This window comes from Typha latifolia, chromosome 1 (assembly GCF_019914945.1).
Source record: "Typha latifolia isolate L0001 chromosome 1, TyphaL0001v2, whole genome shotgun sequence".
In the NCBI taxonomy this organism is placed as follows: Eukaryota; Viridiplantae; Streptophyta; class Magnoliopsida; order Poales; family Typhaceae; genus Typha; species Typha latifolia.
The window spans coordinates 745,454-761,043 of record NC_133086.1 but is presented as its reverse complement, the minus strand read 5'-3'; the positions used below and the strand labels follow the sequence as shown (position 1 = coordinate 761,043).

Below are 15,590 nucleotides of genomic sequence, written 5' to 3'. Positions count from 1 at the left end.
AAGCATCCTTAGATATGTTTGAAGTGTTACTACGTGCATGCGTGGTTGCGATCGTTATTACTAGGTGTTGAGCTTAGTTTAGTCTTTGCAGTAGTACGTGATTGGGAATATGGGGCAAATAAAGTGGACTTGTTATTGTTCTTTGTTTCTAAATTTCGTGCATGGTTGTAGTCTGTTGTTATTATCATGCAAGAATATGTTATTTTAGTAATTATTTTCCAAAGTATTCAACAACCACATATTGCAATTATACTTTTGACGACACTGATCCGCATCCGATTATTTGCGAGGCTCAAACGGGTCGGAGCTAATCGATACGCTCCGCTCCACCCGTATTCGCAGGGGGGAGGAGAGAGAGAGAGAGGCCGTTAAAGTGCTCTCAGGTTTTAGCCCATTTCGCTCTCCGTCTCCTTTTTGTCAGCTCCTAATCGCTCGCTAGGGTTTTAGCGCCTTCACTCTCGCGCCCATCACCACCCGTCCCCAAACCCTAATCCTAAGATTTCCTCTCCTCAAGCCCTTCCCTTCTTTTCCCTTCCATTCTATTATCTTATCTCGTCGAACTCGTAGGAGGGGGAGGAATAGGAGCTCGGAAGCCATGGATCGTTACCAAAGAGTGGAGAAGCCGCGGCCCGAGTCGGTCATAAGCGAGAACGAAATCCGAATCACGACTCAAGGACTCATCCGGAACTATGTCAGCTACGCTACCAGCCTCCTTCAGGTTAATATCTAGCTCTGCTACGACCTCGTAGATTTCTATGTTTTGGCAGTTGAGATAGCGACTGCTGTTCTATAGATGTTTCTCATTGGGATCCTTGATTAGAGTTGCTACGTTTTGTTTTTTTTCTTAATGCTTCTGTTGCTCTTCTAAATGTGGGGTTTTCTTGTGTATTTTGGACGACATCTTAGTTTATTGAACGAAAGACTTCTTGTGGTTGCATATTTTCGTTGATTCAAACCAAATATGGTTTATATTAATTGTTTGTTTATCTGATTATTTAGATTATATAATTGTGGCCTAAATATTCCAGGTCATATACTTGCTTATTTCCATTGTTTTAAAATAAATAGGTTTATGTCAAATTTTGTACGATTATTTGAATTAGATGTTTGCAGTCTTAAGAGATTTTGGCTCTGCAAAATGTATTGCGCTCTAAGAGTTGTTTGTCTTTCTTCTCCGCTGTTTGCATAGCATCTCACTGTTCTCAATTATGTCTTTTGTTATTTGGGCATTGATACTCTGTATTTATTTCCCAAAATCCATTGGAACCACCAAACTCCTCCAAGATGAAAGGAACACATGTTGCATCCAGTATCACACTCTTCTAACTATATATTCTTTATTTTACTAGCAATAGCTAGAAATGTGCTAATTGTTGAGCATGGCGATGGCATTGAAACATACGCCCTCTTATTGGCTTTGTCAGAAATTATCTATAACCTTTCTGATAATTAATCATGTACCTATTTCCTGAGACCTCTTTAGTTTCAGTGGATGTAGTTTCCTGCTTTTGTGTATATTAACACATTAGTATGTGCTCTAGTTTGTAGTTAGTCTTTTCTTGTTCCTAATTCAAATTTACTTTTAAAGGTTTTTTTGGCTACAGCATTGGCATCAGCTCTATAGCATTGTACTTGGTTGACAATTGATTTAGAATAATACTAAGTCTTTGAATGGGCCAACCACAGCTTTGATGCATGCCATACCCAACTCTATGTATTAGGGATGACACTTGGATTGCATACTAGTGGACCTATCTACTTTTCCCACCAAGCTCTAACTATACTATAGTCTTCATCTACCACTCTTCATAATTGAACCAAGCTAATGAATTTTTTTTTTGCATATTATCTTAAATTTTTCTTTTTTGTTTCAAATTGCATTCATTGATTTTATTTTCTAACTTACTTTTCCAATGTATTCTTTGGTTTTTCATCCTAGTTTCCTCCAGAATTCGACTTTGATTTGACGTTATCCTTCTCTTGTTTGGCTTTAATCACATGAAAGTTTGTTATTCTTATGCAGCACATTGGATAATGAGTTATTTATTGGATATTCTCACTGTAGGCTTGAATCTTACTGATTTGAGTGCCATCAACCTTTGTGAGATATCCTCAATCCTTTTGGGGTTGTGATTTAATTTATACACACCTGATTAGAGAAGAAAAGACTTGGATCATTGTTTAGCAATTGTGACTCTATTTTTCTACAGTGGCATAATACGATATATTGTTATGCTCTTAATTGCTGTAGAGATTACATTTGATGGTCTATGAATGTTAAATTCCATAATATATCATTATAATTGTTCTTCAACCAGGAAAAAAGGGTGCGAGAGATTGTGTTGAAGGCCATGGGACAGGCAATCAATAAGACAGTGGCTATTGCGGAGATCATAAAGGTTGTGGCAACACTGTTCACCATTGTGATATTCATAAATATGTTTAGGCCTCCTTGCTCATCTATTTTTACTGCAGAAAAGGATTCCTGGGTTGCACCAAGATACCTCTATCAGCTCGATAAGCATCACTGATGTATGGGAACCTATAGAAGAGGGCCTTGTACCGTTAAGTGTCTGAAAATTTTACTGCTATGAAATAGGCTTATAAAATTGGTGGTTGACAGATCATTTAATATTCATCCTTTTCTGTGCAGGTTGGAAATGACACGCCATGTATCAATGATATCAATCTCGCTGTCACCAAGGGAGCTAAACAAGAATTCCCCTGGGTAATGTACTTGGTGTCTCTGTACTTTCAATCTGACATATAATAGGGATATGCTTACCAAATACCTGACCAAAAGTGATCAGCATCTATTGGAAGGGTACTCCATAAACTATAGGTCTGGTGGTAGTTTCTTATGGACAATACCTTTGCCCATTTGTGATAGGTATCAAGCCCCATCACATGTCGAGCAGCCTAAACCACAGCAAAAGTTCCAGCAGCCACAGCAGTATGTACAGCAACAACAACATCAGCCAAGACAAGGTCAAGGTCAATTTGCTGAAGGTATACCCCGTTATCAGAGAACCTTTTATGGATGAAACCATAACTAAACTTCTCAGTTGTGCTTGGTGAAGATTCTTATGGACGAGGGCGTGGTAGAGGGAGAGGGAGAGGAAGGGGTTGGGGTAGAGGAGGATATGGTAGCTATGGTGGATATGGCAACAACCAAGGTGGCTATGGTGGATATGGCAACAACCAAGGTGGCTATGGTGGATATGGCAACAACCAAGGTGGCTATGGTGGGTATGGCTATAATCAAGGTGGATATGGAGGATATGGTGACAACCAAGGTATTCATTTTCTTGTCCCATACAGGATTAATACATGATCAAATTTTATATTGACCTTTTAGGGCTAGATGATTAAGTGACATTTTTGACTTGCATTGCATTCATAAATTTAAATTTTTTGAATTTTAATATGTAATTGATTGCCTAATGGTAAGATAGGATTTTATTCTTGTAGGCAATGGATAATTGTTTGTTACCTTTCTCTTATAGTTAATGATGGGATCAATATCCTTTCATATTCTATGCGATCTTCTTTTCCTTTTTCCCTGCTCTTGTTATTATCTTTTTAAAAGAAAATGCTGACCCATTGTAAATATCTTGTTAGAAAATGGTGGGTGGAACTCAAACTGGGGTCGTGGTGGTGGACGAGGTAGAGGCAATTGGGGTTATCGTGGTAAGCTCATAGCAAACATTTGAATCTCTTTAACTTATGTTTTATGCACCTAGAATAGGTCATTTTGAATGGCATGCTAGTACTTCTCTGACCATCCATTGTGTGATCTATGTGAGTAGGATACTGTAGAGTATACAACTTCTTGGTTCTTGGTGCTCTAATGCTGTATATCATGTTCAGCGATGAAAACCACCAACTTCTCACACACTACAATGACATGTGACAATAAGGGGCTTAACTCCTCCTATAAGTTTCTAATCTGATACAGTATATATGTGAAGGTGGTTGACTTAGGAATATGCATTGTACTATTATCTAATGACTTGGCCTTTCATTTTGGCACTTCTACCAGCATAATTTCTTTCACAGAGCGGCAACCAACTTATATTACTTTGATTGCCTAAACCAAGTTCTAAGTATTGGATTTGGGATCGGGAGTAGCCGGTTAAAAAACAATATGCATTGGTTGTATCAGGGCCATCGATTTCAGACGATTTGGATTAGAGATTGGACGTATCATACATCCGATCCGTTCTAGCAATACGGATCAGGATCAGCCGAAATTTCAATCCATGGCCTAAACATGCTCATGGATACAATTGTTTTTATACTAAATGCTTCACAAAATTGGACAGGCGGTGCAGGGTATGAACGGGGCAGAGGCGGTGGAGGTCCCGGTGGCAGAGTTTACACTCGTGGTCGAGGAAGGATGGGTGGCCGCGGCAGAGGGAACCAGGCCTAATGGAGTAATGAGTTTGTGCTAGATCGTGCATGCTTGTTTAGTCTTTTAGCAAAATGAATGGCTTATTAATGGACTTGCTTGGCATGTCGGATATTGCTAATATTGTATCACAAGGCCTAGTGATGAGTAGTGTGGTTCCTTGGTTACCTTACTATGTATGGATTTTGGAAAGCCTGTTCATTTTTCTTGTTTTCTTGAGCATGCTGTTATCGTTATCAATCTCTGCTGTATTTAAGGGCCTATTTCTTACTATTATTATCGCTGTTCCTATTTTTTACACCATGGTTTATTGTTCCTATTTAACCGAAGGCATTGCTATAATTTATGTTTAATTTGATGGCTTTGAAATTTACTGGTTGAATTATCTGTTATATCTGCCTCCAGGAAAGAGATCATTATTTTTTCCACCAGCTCTAATATTTTTACGTTTTGACGGAGGTAAGTTTTGGTAAATAGTTGAGAAATTCCGGATGATGTTTGATTGGAAAAAATCACAAAATCTTGGGGAAATATTCCAAACTAATTAAGCAACTGTAAATTTACATTTTGGCATTAAAAGTATTATTCTACCCATTCTGCTGTCCCATTTTGTGCCTCGTTGGAGCTTTTGCACAAGTGAGATCGGAACGAAGTTCTATGCACCTGGACACAATTAACTCCCAAGAAGCCAAGCCATCCAACTTACAGTTCGTTGGTAGGACTAAGCCGGAATATTCCCTTTAGACATATAATATTCAATTTCTATTACTCCCCTTACATTGCCACGTCAGACAATGGCACGTGGAAGCACAGCAATCATTTGTACGGTAGCAAATCAAAGCTACCTTACGTAACCTCACCTCGTTTCCTCTTTAGGTTTTGAACCTGGACGGCCCTGCGTCCACATGCAAACCTCACCCGATCCAATGTACCTCTCGTCCTCTCTCCCTTTACCCTCTTCATCACCATTCCCCTCCTTCCCACTCGATCCCCAAGAGAGAGAGAGAGAGAGAGAGAGAGAGAGAGAGAGAGAGAGAGATGGAAAGGGGTGCGAAGGATTTGCACGTAATCCACAAGGTTCCCTCGGGAGATGGGCCGTACGTTCGAGCCAAGTATCTCCAGGTAACATTCAAAATTATATTGTACATAATTGCCAAGATTTAGGAGATGAAGGCATCCTCTTTTGTGTATATATAGTTGCTATGGGAGGAGGAACTTCCTACAGTGCTCCTCTTACTGGGCTGCATGCCAAATCATGCGATTAAATAGGTTCCATTCGATTTGGCAGCCATGCATGCAATCCTGCAGCTGGTGCTGCAAGCAAACAATCTGAGGAAGATGGTGAGTGTTTTGTTATGCCCTTGAAGGGCACTTTCAGAAACTACTAAGAGACCCCAACAATTATTCCACACCTATATACTATATATATATATAGTAGTTATACATAAGTTCTTTATGTTTTTTTTTTTTTTTTTGATAGATTAATTGAGAAGATATCAACCTTACGTTCATAGGAGAAATCAAACCTATGACTTTTGTTGTATGCCGGTAGAATTCAACCAACAACTAGGTTGGTTTACAAGAGTGATATAGGTTTTTATATTATTATATGTAATTAATTCTAACTAGGATCACTATTAACTACCACCACCTTGTACTAAGTAGCAATACATTGTTGTACTTTCGCCTTATTAAAAATATATGGCAGTCTATTTCTTCTATGCTCCAATTGAAATTGTCTTAGGATAGACTTGAAACGACTTTACAAATAAAAGAATATGCATCTTCTATTCGTTATTTAAAAGTTTCAAGCTTTTTAATCAAAGTGGTTATTTAACAGTTGGTGGAGAAGGACTTGGATGCATCGATCTTATGGTTCTGGAAAGCTATAAATGCTAATGATCGAGTTGAGAGTGCACTCAAAGACATGGCTGTGGTCTTAAAGCAGCAAGATCGAGCCGAGGAAGCCATCGAAGCCATCAAATCTTTTAGACATCTTTGTTCCAATAAATCCCAGGATTCACTTGATAACCTTCTCATCGACCTTTACAAGGTTTGAACTCGATTTTAATTTATACTTTTGTATTTCAAATTTAAACATTTGAGCCTCATGTTGCCAAGAACATCCATCCCTTTTATTATTATTATTATTTTTTATTTTATTCTATCATAGTGAAAGAAACTAATTAATATTGGTGATCAGAGATGTGGGAGAACGAAGGAGGAGATAGAGCTACTGAAGCAGAAGCTGAGGAGGATATATTTGGGGGAGGCTTTCAAAGGGAAGACTACTAAGAAGGCTAGATCGCATGGCAAGAAGTTTCAAGTTTCCATCAAGCATGAGACTTCTCGACTCCTTGTACTCTCTATTTCCTTTTACTTTCTTCAATAATTTCATATATTTTAAGTGCAGCTAATTTATATCTTTTGATGTATACTACAAAGATGAACTCCATTTATCTTAGAAATTGCAACCAAATTCAGAATAAGAGAGATGTGGTAAGGAATTATAATATATAACTTAATTTCATCACATCTCATTTTTTGAGATGGTATGAGATGGGGTATAACTATAAGAGATAGGTGTTTCATGTATCTTAACAATGGATGCATAGACTTTGGTGTGTTCATTAAAGACCTTTAGGGGTTGTTTATATATAAATAATATAAAATTAGCTTTTAGTTTATGAATCCTATATGACTTTTGTTTACATTGGTTAGTTATTTTCACGGCGTAAATATTGTATCTTGAAACATATGAAACTAAACGTTCGTAGTATAAATATTGTATCTTGAAACACATGAAACTAAACGATCTTTTAGTGTTATATGTATTAAAATTTTGATCAACAGGGCAACCTAGCATGGGCATACATGCAACAAGGCAACTACCTTGCCTCGGAAGTTGTGTACCGGAAGGCTCAGATGATCGATCCGGATGCAAACAAGGCATGCAATCTCTCCCTATGTCTCATGAAGCAAGGCCGTCTCGACGAGGCCAGATGCATCCTTGGCAATGTCATTGGTCGGAAGTTCCTCGGAGACGACGATGATAGGAAGACAATGAAAAGGGCCGAGGAGCTACTTAGAGAGATAGATTTGCAATTCAAGCATTTGTTTTTGGTCCCAAATGATGAAAGGGAGTTGGAAGATGAGATGATGGAGATGCTGGATATGGTGATCAAGGAGTGGGCACCATTTGGGTCCAAAAGGCTTCCTATCTTTGAGGAGATATCTCAATTCAAAGATCAAGTGGGTTGTTAAATTCCTACGGTACCTTTCTCTTGTAACTTCTTATAAGTTAGTGTACATAGAACAAAGCCATTAGCCCCGTTCATTTGTAGAATAAGAATAAGCTTATTTATTTTTATTCTAGAATAAGTATCTTTATTCTAGTGTTGTAACTAAACATCTTACCTTATTATAGTATAGTTTTTTACTATTCTCTTTCATCTTATTACATACAACTTTTAAAAAATTAATTTAATAATAATTTACAATTATTATTTTACCCATAGATTAAATAATATTTAATTACATATCATCTCAGCTATTGATGAGATTCTCTCTCCACTATCTCTTCTATTAAATATCGATTATCTCAGCTACAGTTTATGTTTACTCTCTCATTTATCTTTTTTTTTTTTTAAATAGTCATTTCACCTATAGTTGAGATTTTATTTTTTTTATTGGAACTAGTAAATTCTGTAAAAATAAAAAAAATAAAAAATATTAAGCCCGCACACTTGTGGTGCTGTAGAAATTTGTCAAAATATTATAGAATCTGATAGGAGTAGAGACAATAGATATAATTTTGATTCTAGATCAAACAAAAGTAATGTGGAGTTAGATGCGGCAGAGCTGTGAAGATCTTGAAAGGCGAGATAGCGGAGACTCAAAAGGAACGATAGTAGAATGTTAGGATCCTGAGTGAGTTTGATTCTGTAGAGTTTAGCCACACTTATAGAGAAGGGAATACGAGTGATTAGATTAATACTGTGTAGGATGTAATTGCAAAACCCCGTAGCCGGACGAGTTTGAATTTGAGTTTGAGTTTATTCTCCGGCAGGATAGGGAGACTAGACTTGGTCTCTATTGTTGTCTCTAAGTTGGTTTTCAGCTCTTTAATTCAAAATGAAAATTAGAGAAGTAATGTTGGGCTTATGCAATTTAATTATATTTGATTTTTTAAAGGACACCTTGAGAAGCAAATTGCAAAGCTTAATTAGGTATGATTACACTCAGAAAATTAAGTATCAATTTTCTTTTTGCTGGGAAAAATAATACAGGTACATTTATAGTAGTGATTCTTGTAGGAAAAGTTGATATAGAGAGATGCTCCTTACCTATGTTATAATAGTGATAAAACCAAAAATGCCTTAAAAGTGATCAAGTGACAGAAATAGGGCAATCAAACTGACTCATAATTCACCTTAATTCTCAACCAAAATTCCACCTTTATTAGGCACTTGCTAAGTCGCTTCCATACAAAGGCAAAGCTTCCATATTGCAACTGAAATAGAACATCCATGCTTCATGAGCACTGAACTGGCTAACTTAAACAAAAACCGAAGCTTTGACTAAAGATCATCTTAAGTAGACCGTAAAACAAACAGAGATGAGAGAACTTTTCAAGTGTTTCACTCATTTTACAGATACAGTTACTACGGGGCTGCTCTCTCTCATGAAAACAAATCCCTTTGTCATAAGTCAATCCACCTGGAAATGGTAGCAACTATTTTACATAGGACTCTGTCGTTATAGCCGGTGACCTGAATGGAAAAAAGAATGGGAGTCTAGGTCACAGGAGGACTCCCTCGAAGCCGTATAAAAGTGTAGTGCTTTCCCGTTAAGTTCCAAATATGTGTCTATGAATAGGAGCTTCGAAACTTTGAGCAACCTCCATCCACCGTTTCTCCATTATCAAAAGAGAGTTTTCTGACAGGTGACCCACAAATAAAACTGGATCTTTGAATGAACAAAAATCAAAGTTCTTTCTCTTATTTCGCCTTGATTCTTCATCAAGGTTCTTCCTTTTCCTCTTTGCTCTTGCATTTTTGCTGGATTCATACTTCTCTAATGATGGATCTGAACTGTTTGGCAATTCTTCATCATCTTGATCAGCCGGCATCCCAAAGTCCACAAAGCACATTGCCCTGCACGGAGTACACAACGTCGACTAGATAGTGAGATCGTGAACAATGATGCCTCACCTCTTCCGCATGCCATGCAATAGAAAATTTGCTTTTGATCTTTTTTTCAGAAAGGAATGGCTACCATTTCATGACACATCTGGCTGATCATATTTTTATAATGGGGGCTGTTTTAGAATAACAAATGAAGTGGGCAAGGAAATTCTTCCAAAATTTCACCCATCATTTCATCAGAGAGTTGACATAAGACATTATCCTTCATGATATTCAAACAACCACCTCCTCTCAAGACCCAAGATTTAAAAGAATATAGGCTGGCAGAAAAAGAAGTGCATTGTCCTAAGCGTAGACAGGTGCCTATTGGATGCCTAGACAACCACTTGGCACATCCATTTCCTTGAAAACAGGAGACTCTAACAATCTCCTGTTATTTGATGCATTCCTAGACAAGTTTAGAGAGCCAAAAGATCTTCAGATTTCCCTATTGCATGAGATTCTTTCAGTAGCGTTGCCCAGTCACATAAAGAATAGATTAATTCACTCGCCAAAAATAGCTAGGATTAAGGCATGCTTGGGGTGGTGGGTAATGATATAGTTGTTGCTGTACTAAGTATCCACAACAAATGGTGCCAATTATGCAACTCAAAGACACACAGTATATAGATAGAAGCAAATAAAGAAGGGAGGCTGTACCTTGAACTATATACTATGACAGAAGTCAAACATGAAGGTGGAAATGAGAGTCCAATAACTTCTCCTGGAAATTCTTGAAATCTCCTAGGTAGATGGTGAGTATGGCGCCTTGACCATTCACCTAGCTGTTTTGCTTCCACGTCAAACACATATACCTCGTTTGATGATGTCGTGACGACAAATACATTGCTGTTCCTGGGAGAAAAGCCACCAGCAGTGACAGAAGCATCATTCATCCTATATATGAACCAGTGTTGCCTGAAAGCGATGGTCAAAATGTTAGGATAGGAAGCAAACATATGCATAACTGTGAAAAGGAGATAGATATCATAATGTTCTAAAACATCACAGGTGGATTACTGTAGTATAAAATCATATTTGTAATTATTAGTTATAACAAGGACTGCACTCATCCCATACAACATGTAGTAGGAAGCTAATGCCACTATACCATAACCATGCATCTGAAAAAATATTCTTATCTATGTCGATGATTATCAACATAACTTGAATGGTCTGTTAAAATTGAAAATATAAAGATAAAAAGTAAGTGCAGCATGCTATATTCAACCATGAAAAAACTGAAAGGAGAGAAAGGAATTGGAAGGATGTCAACATTTAGGTTATGGACAGCAAAGTACCTTTGTAACTCCAGATTGAATATGTAAATGTCCCCAAAACAACTGATTGCGGCTAACCACTGTCCATCCATACTCATAAACATTCTTGTTATGGGAGGTTCATTTAGTGAAGGTATATCATCCACCTTTCTTTGGGGACCTAAAGTATTGATTACTTCTGATCTTTTCATATCCACAACCTGCTTCAATCCAACAGAAAAGAAACAGGATTAGAAATCTAACAGCGGCCAGCAACTAATTGCACCTCATTTATTAACAATTGCATTAATAGCCTTTTCATGGACATAGAACAGACAACAAAACTTGGGGACACTCTGGCTAGGTCACTGAGCATAAAATTTCTAGAGCAATTTGAAAAAGACCCAAAAAGGCTAGAAGCATTAAAGAATAAGATGTCCCAAGTTATATTCTCCATTGCATCAGAAAGTAAAGAACTTACATATATCTTTCTATCATGGCCAGCTAACATCAAGCAAGATGAATCAACAGTAAAGACCATACTGTGTGCACATGGCAATCCTTTAGGAAGTTGAATTTTCTCTAGAGACCACCTTTTCCCTCCTTTAGGCCTTCTTAACTCAAAGAGGCAGGGTTTCACATGATCAGAGTATGCAAACAGCATTCCGTTGCTGGAGATGCTACTACATATGATTTTCCTGGATCCCTTGCTTTTAAGGCGAACCAGAAGTTGTGCTGATGTATTTTTCCCAAAAGACATACTTGCAGACACATTAACATCTGGCTTGAAAAGCAAAACATCTAGCCAGCAAGAAGATTGAAGAAGCATCATTGAAGCTCCATCAATAACACTATCTGGTACCAACTTTACAAGTGGTCTCTGAGGTGCAGGGCAGATGTCATGAGGCGAGAATAAGGTGAACTCCTTAGCAGGGTAAGCAAAAAGCTTGGTGTCATCCCCTGCAGAAATGAGCATCGGAACACCTAATTGTGCCCACTTGTGATAGCTGAAATCGACGGGTTTCTCCCGCCGTCGTTTCTTGGTCACCTTGATATCTGGCAATGAATCTGTAAAACAGAAACATCATCAGACCTAAATACCGGTTTTGAAAAATCTAAGAAAGAACACTGATACAGTAATTTCGAGTAAAACGGTTCATTTTGATCAACCTTCTCTACTAATTGGTACTGCCATAGTCAAGGCCCTCACGTCATGAGTATGAGCTCTTACATATCCAACATACACCCACTTAGTGATTTGTTCTTTGGAAAGGTTCTCTTCACCAGAACCATTTCCATCATTTGACAGCTTATATAGAATTACCTGGATAACATTTTGTCATCAGAATACACACGAGAAGAAATTTATAATCAATCAATTACAATCACTGGTTAGTTTGAGCATAACTTGCATAGCAAATGCACTGTTCGTCCTAATAAATGGCCCTTAGATATTGAAAGGGCCAATTTTCAGTCCAAAGTCCAAACAACAAGAGCATGCTAAGCAACAACATAACTCAGCGAGATACTAATTAAGTTAAATCACCAATGAACCAGCTACAAGATAATATAACTAACCTGCCCATCTGAACCAGCAGAAAAAATCCTGTTATGACCAGGAACGGTTGCTAGAGCATTTACATCACCCTTATGATAGGAGTGAGCTTGCAAAAGAGTCCCATGATGACTATCCCAAAATTGAACAGTCCCTGTACTATCTCCACTAACAAGGGTTCCACACCTAAAACAACAGGTAATTAGGGCCAAACAGATAAAATCGAGCATCTTAAGCATGGTTATAACCTTAGAGGAGTGACAGGAATTCTAGTTCATAATTAACGCTTCCTACCTTAGAAACAGTAACGACCATATACAAAGTTCTGATCCATTACCCATGCCACCAAGTCCACACGTAATGCGGTAAACCTCGTGAAAACTTGTAGCATCCCAGCATCTTATGAAGCTACAAATAATTATAAGAAACAAAATATAAAATAATGGTAAGAACAAATTTCATGAAAACTATAATGAACAGAACCAAAGACTATGAAAGATAGAAGAAAATTGGATAATAACAGTTTAAATAAGCTCCAAAGTTCACAAACAGAAGACGCGGCAAAAATTTACACTCTGTTGCACAAGAAAATAATATTCAATCTGATTCTCCTACTTGATTTAGTAGAACATACCCATCACTACTCCCAGAAAATATTGACTTTGCATCATTGCTCCATGCAACACTTAAAATGCGACCTGTGATTGAAGAAAATTACAAACACTGGAACTGAAATTAGAGAAAATATAAAAGGGGGAAAAGGCATTTGAATCTAACCGCTAACCCTGGGCAAAGCTCTTATATAAATCAGAGCACCTGTGTCAGGGACACCATATAACCGTACACAACCATCGTTACAGGCTACAGCTAACCGTTGACAATTCCACCCACTATGTGCAGCATTTAGTTCGTCTGAGTCTTCATCATCGTCATCAATTTTACTTGACTCAGAATCACTATCAGCTTCATGATTTGCATAACCATTGGCTCCACAGCCAAAATTACCAGCACATGTTGTTTTACATAAAGGTTCCAAAGCCATCTGCCAGATAGATACTCCAACAGAATCTAGAACAATCTACAAGAACAATGAAAGATTGAACCCATGTTAAGTATTCAATACATTCAAGCAATCATCTCAGAGGAGAAAATAGAAAGGGTATTCGGCAAACATGTCAATTAAATGGATGTCTGCTCTTAAAAGATTTAAGTATTTAACCAGATAACCTTTTTCATTTTGATATTTGGATTTCTAATCATGACCAAGTTGCCGGACAAATGAAGGTCAGTGAAGCTGACGGTCTGTGTGATTATACTGTTCTTTCCTAGTACTACAGAGTTTCCTAATTTTTAGCACCCAGACTTCAAACTATATTATCGAACTTGCAAGTCACTAACCAGCATACTGCTCTAGAGGAATTGTTATACATAGAAAAAGTATTATAAAGCACCTCTAACTATAACATATTTCTAAAATTATTTGTAAGGCACATCAATACTAAAAAAAAATCATACAGACAATCATGAAAAGTAGTCGCCTTTGCCAAAAGTAACAGATGGTGAAATTTACACCAACAAGATACTACCTTTTGCTTCAAGGAGTAGATATCCCATTCCGAAATCGACCCATCAATGCTCGAAGACAACAGACGTCCAGGACCCACCCCCTTCGAGGTCGGCCGGCACCAGACCAGAGACGACACTCTGGAGCTAGGATCCCCCTGAATCGTCTGCAACAAACCCAAAAAAGATCAAATTTTTAACACACCACAAAAACCAACGAGCACTCTACTGAAGTAGATCCCGGGAAATTTTACCAGCTGACAATGCCATCCAACGGAGCCTGGGGATACTAGCCAGATCTCGAGGGCGCCATCCTCGCGTGCCGCAGCAACTTGGGCGCCGTCCGCGCTGGTGGCGAGAGCTACTACAGGGGACGGCTTCCACTCCACCGAGCTATTCCTGTACACCTGGAGCTTCTCCATCGACGGAAGTGTGGAGAAGAACGAGATGAACTTGGATTTCCTTCACGGATTCGAGATCCTCGAGGAAGGGGCTAAAGCCCCACGGAGATGAATCAATCGATTATCAATGTGAGATTAGCGTTTGTGGAGGAAAATTAGGGTTACGGCGGCGCGAAGAGGAGTGGAAAATAGAGGAAGACGGCGTTGTGAGGGTTTTGAAGTTTTGATGGAGGGGCGGGGGAGAGCGAGAGGAGTTGCGGACCCGTTTCGGGTTTCGGATCAAATATTTATCTCCAGATGAGACCCGGTAAGGCAGCAGGCATTCTATGTTTAATTTGTTATTACTAAATTGAGAGTGTTATTTTAGAAATAGATATTTCTATATTTAGAATAAGAGTATAATAATTATATTTGATGTGATATAAAGCAAAAATAAAAAAAAAGATAATACTGCAATAGTCTTCAATTTTGATTACATATATAATAAAGTGTTAGGGAGATGAAATGCTAGGGAAATAAATATACAACACAATTTAATTTAATTTAATTTAATTTAATTTTCTAATATATTAATATTAATCTTTTTCTACACTACATATTTTATAGTCAAAAATAATTTTTTTATTATTTTAGTTATTATTATATTTTATAGTCGAAAATAATAAAATTTTATTTTACATGGAACATAAATATTTTAATAATCTTTAAAAAAATAGATTATTAATAATATTAAAACATTTATACTTCCATATGTTTTATTTTAGCTTAAACCATAAGATTATCATACTACTCCATCATTTTTCCCAAGTTTCTTATTTTATTATTTTAAATAAATAAATATTTAATTATGTTAATACGCAGTTTAAATAGTAAATAATTTCTAATGGTGTGTAGACTAAATATTTTCATTCAATCCAAGATTATCACTTACATTAAGAGGTGTTTCAGTTCAAGTTTTACATGGTGATCTTGAGGCTGTCTCCCTTATTCACTTTATAAAGAGATATTTTCTGAGAGAAAAGGGGCAGAGTTTATACCTTTATGAATATCAAATATTTATTTTAGTAATCAATCATACGCATCAACACTATTTAAACAACAAATGCTATAGGATTCAACTAATTACAAATTATCATCCTGGTATATATAATATAGATTTTTTTTTCTATTTTTAAGAAAAGATTTCCTTCATTTCGGATAAATATTTACTGGCCT

At 37.3% G+C, this 15,590-nt stretch overlaps 3 protein-coding genes across 4 annotated transcripts; 2 read left to right on the top strand and 1 right to left on the bottom strand.

The window, feature by feature from the left end:
- Window positions 1-323: 323 nt before the first annotated feature.
- LOC140781544 (uncharacterized) lies at window positions 324-4,612 on the top strand. The gene is made up of 8 exons (XM_073127562.1): window positions 324-718; window positions 2,319-2,399; window positions 2,476-2,564; window positions 2,654-2,728; window positions 2,891-3,009; window positions 3,081-3,296; window positions 3,622-3,690; window positions 4,326-4,612. Exons 1-8 carry the CDS (start codon window positions 596-598, stop codon window positions 4,430-4,432), a joined length of 879 nt encoding a protein of 292 aa, XP_072983663.1. The 5' UTR covers window positions 324-595; the 3' UTR covers window positions 4,433-4,612.
- Window positions 4,613-5,372: 760 nt separating this feature from the next.
- Window positions 5,373-7,853, top strand: LOC140799043 (protein SULFUR DEFICIENCY-INDUCED 1-like). 2 transcript variants are annotated; one of them, XM_073153168.1, is made up of 5 exons: window positions 5,406-5,533; window positions 5,609-5,752; window positions 6,252-6,464; window positions 6,615-6,770; window positions 7,265-7,853. In XM_073153168.1, the coding sequence occupies exons 2-5, from the start codon at window positions 5,702-5,704 to the stop codon at window positions 7,673-7,675; spliced, it is 831 nt and encodes a 276-aa protein (XP_073009269.1). In that variant the 5' UTR covers window positions 5,406-5,533; window positions 5,609-5,701; the 3' UTR covers window positions 7,676-7,853. The 2 variants fall into 2 exon arrangements, with proteins under 2 accessions (XP_073009262.1, XP_073009269.1); XM_073153161.1 differs by lacking the exon at window positions 5,609-5,752 and having other exon boundaries at window positions 5,373-5,533.
- Window positions 7,854-8,848: 995 nt separating this feature from the next.
- On the bottom strand, window positions 8,849-14,558 carry LOC140802689 (WD repeat-containing protein PCN-like). The gene is made up of 11 exons (XM_073158236.1): window positions 14,229-14,558; window positions 13,998-14,141; window positions 13,189-13,489; window positions 13,046-13,109; window positions 12,706-12,819; window positions 12,435-12,597; window positions 12,027-12,180; window positions 11,338-11,924; window positions 10,899-11,077; window positions 10,258-10,515; window positions 8,849-9,567 (listed from the first exon to the last, which is right to left on the bottom strand). Exons 1-11 carry the CDS (start codon window positions 14,394-14,396, stop codon window positions 9,261-9,263), a joined length of 2,439 nt encoding a protein of 812 aa, XP_073014337.1. The 5' UTR covers window positions 14,397-14,558; the 3' UTR covers window positions 8,849-9,260.
- Between the last annotated feature and the right edge of the window lie 1,032 nt (window positions 14,559-15,590).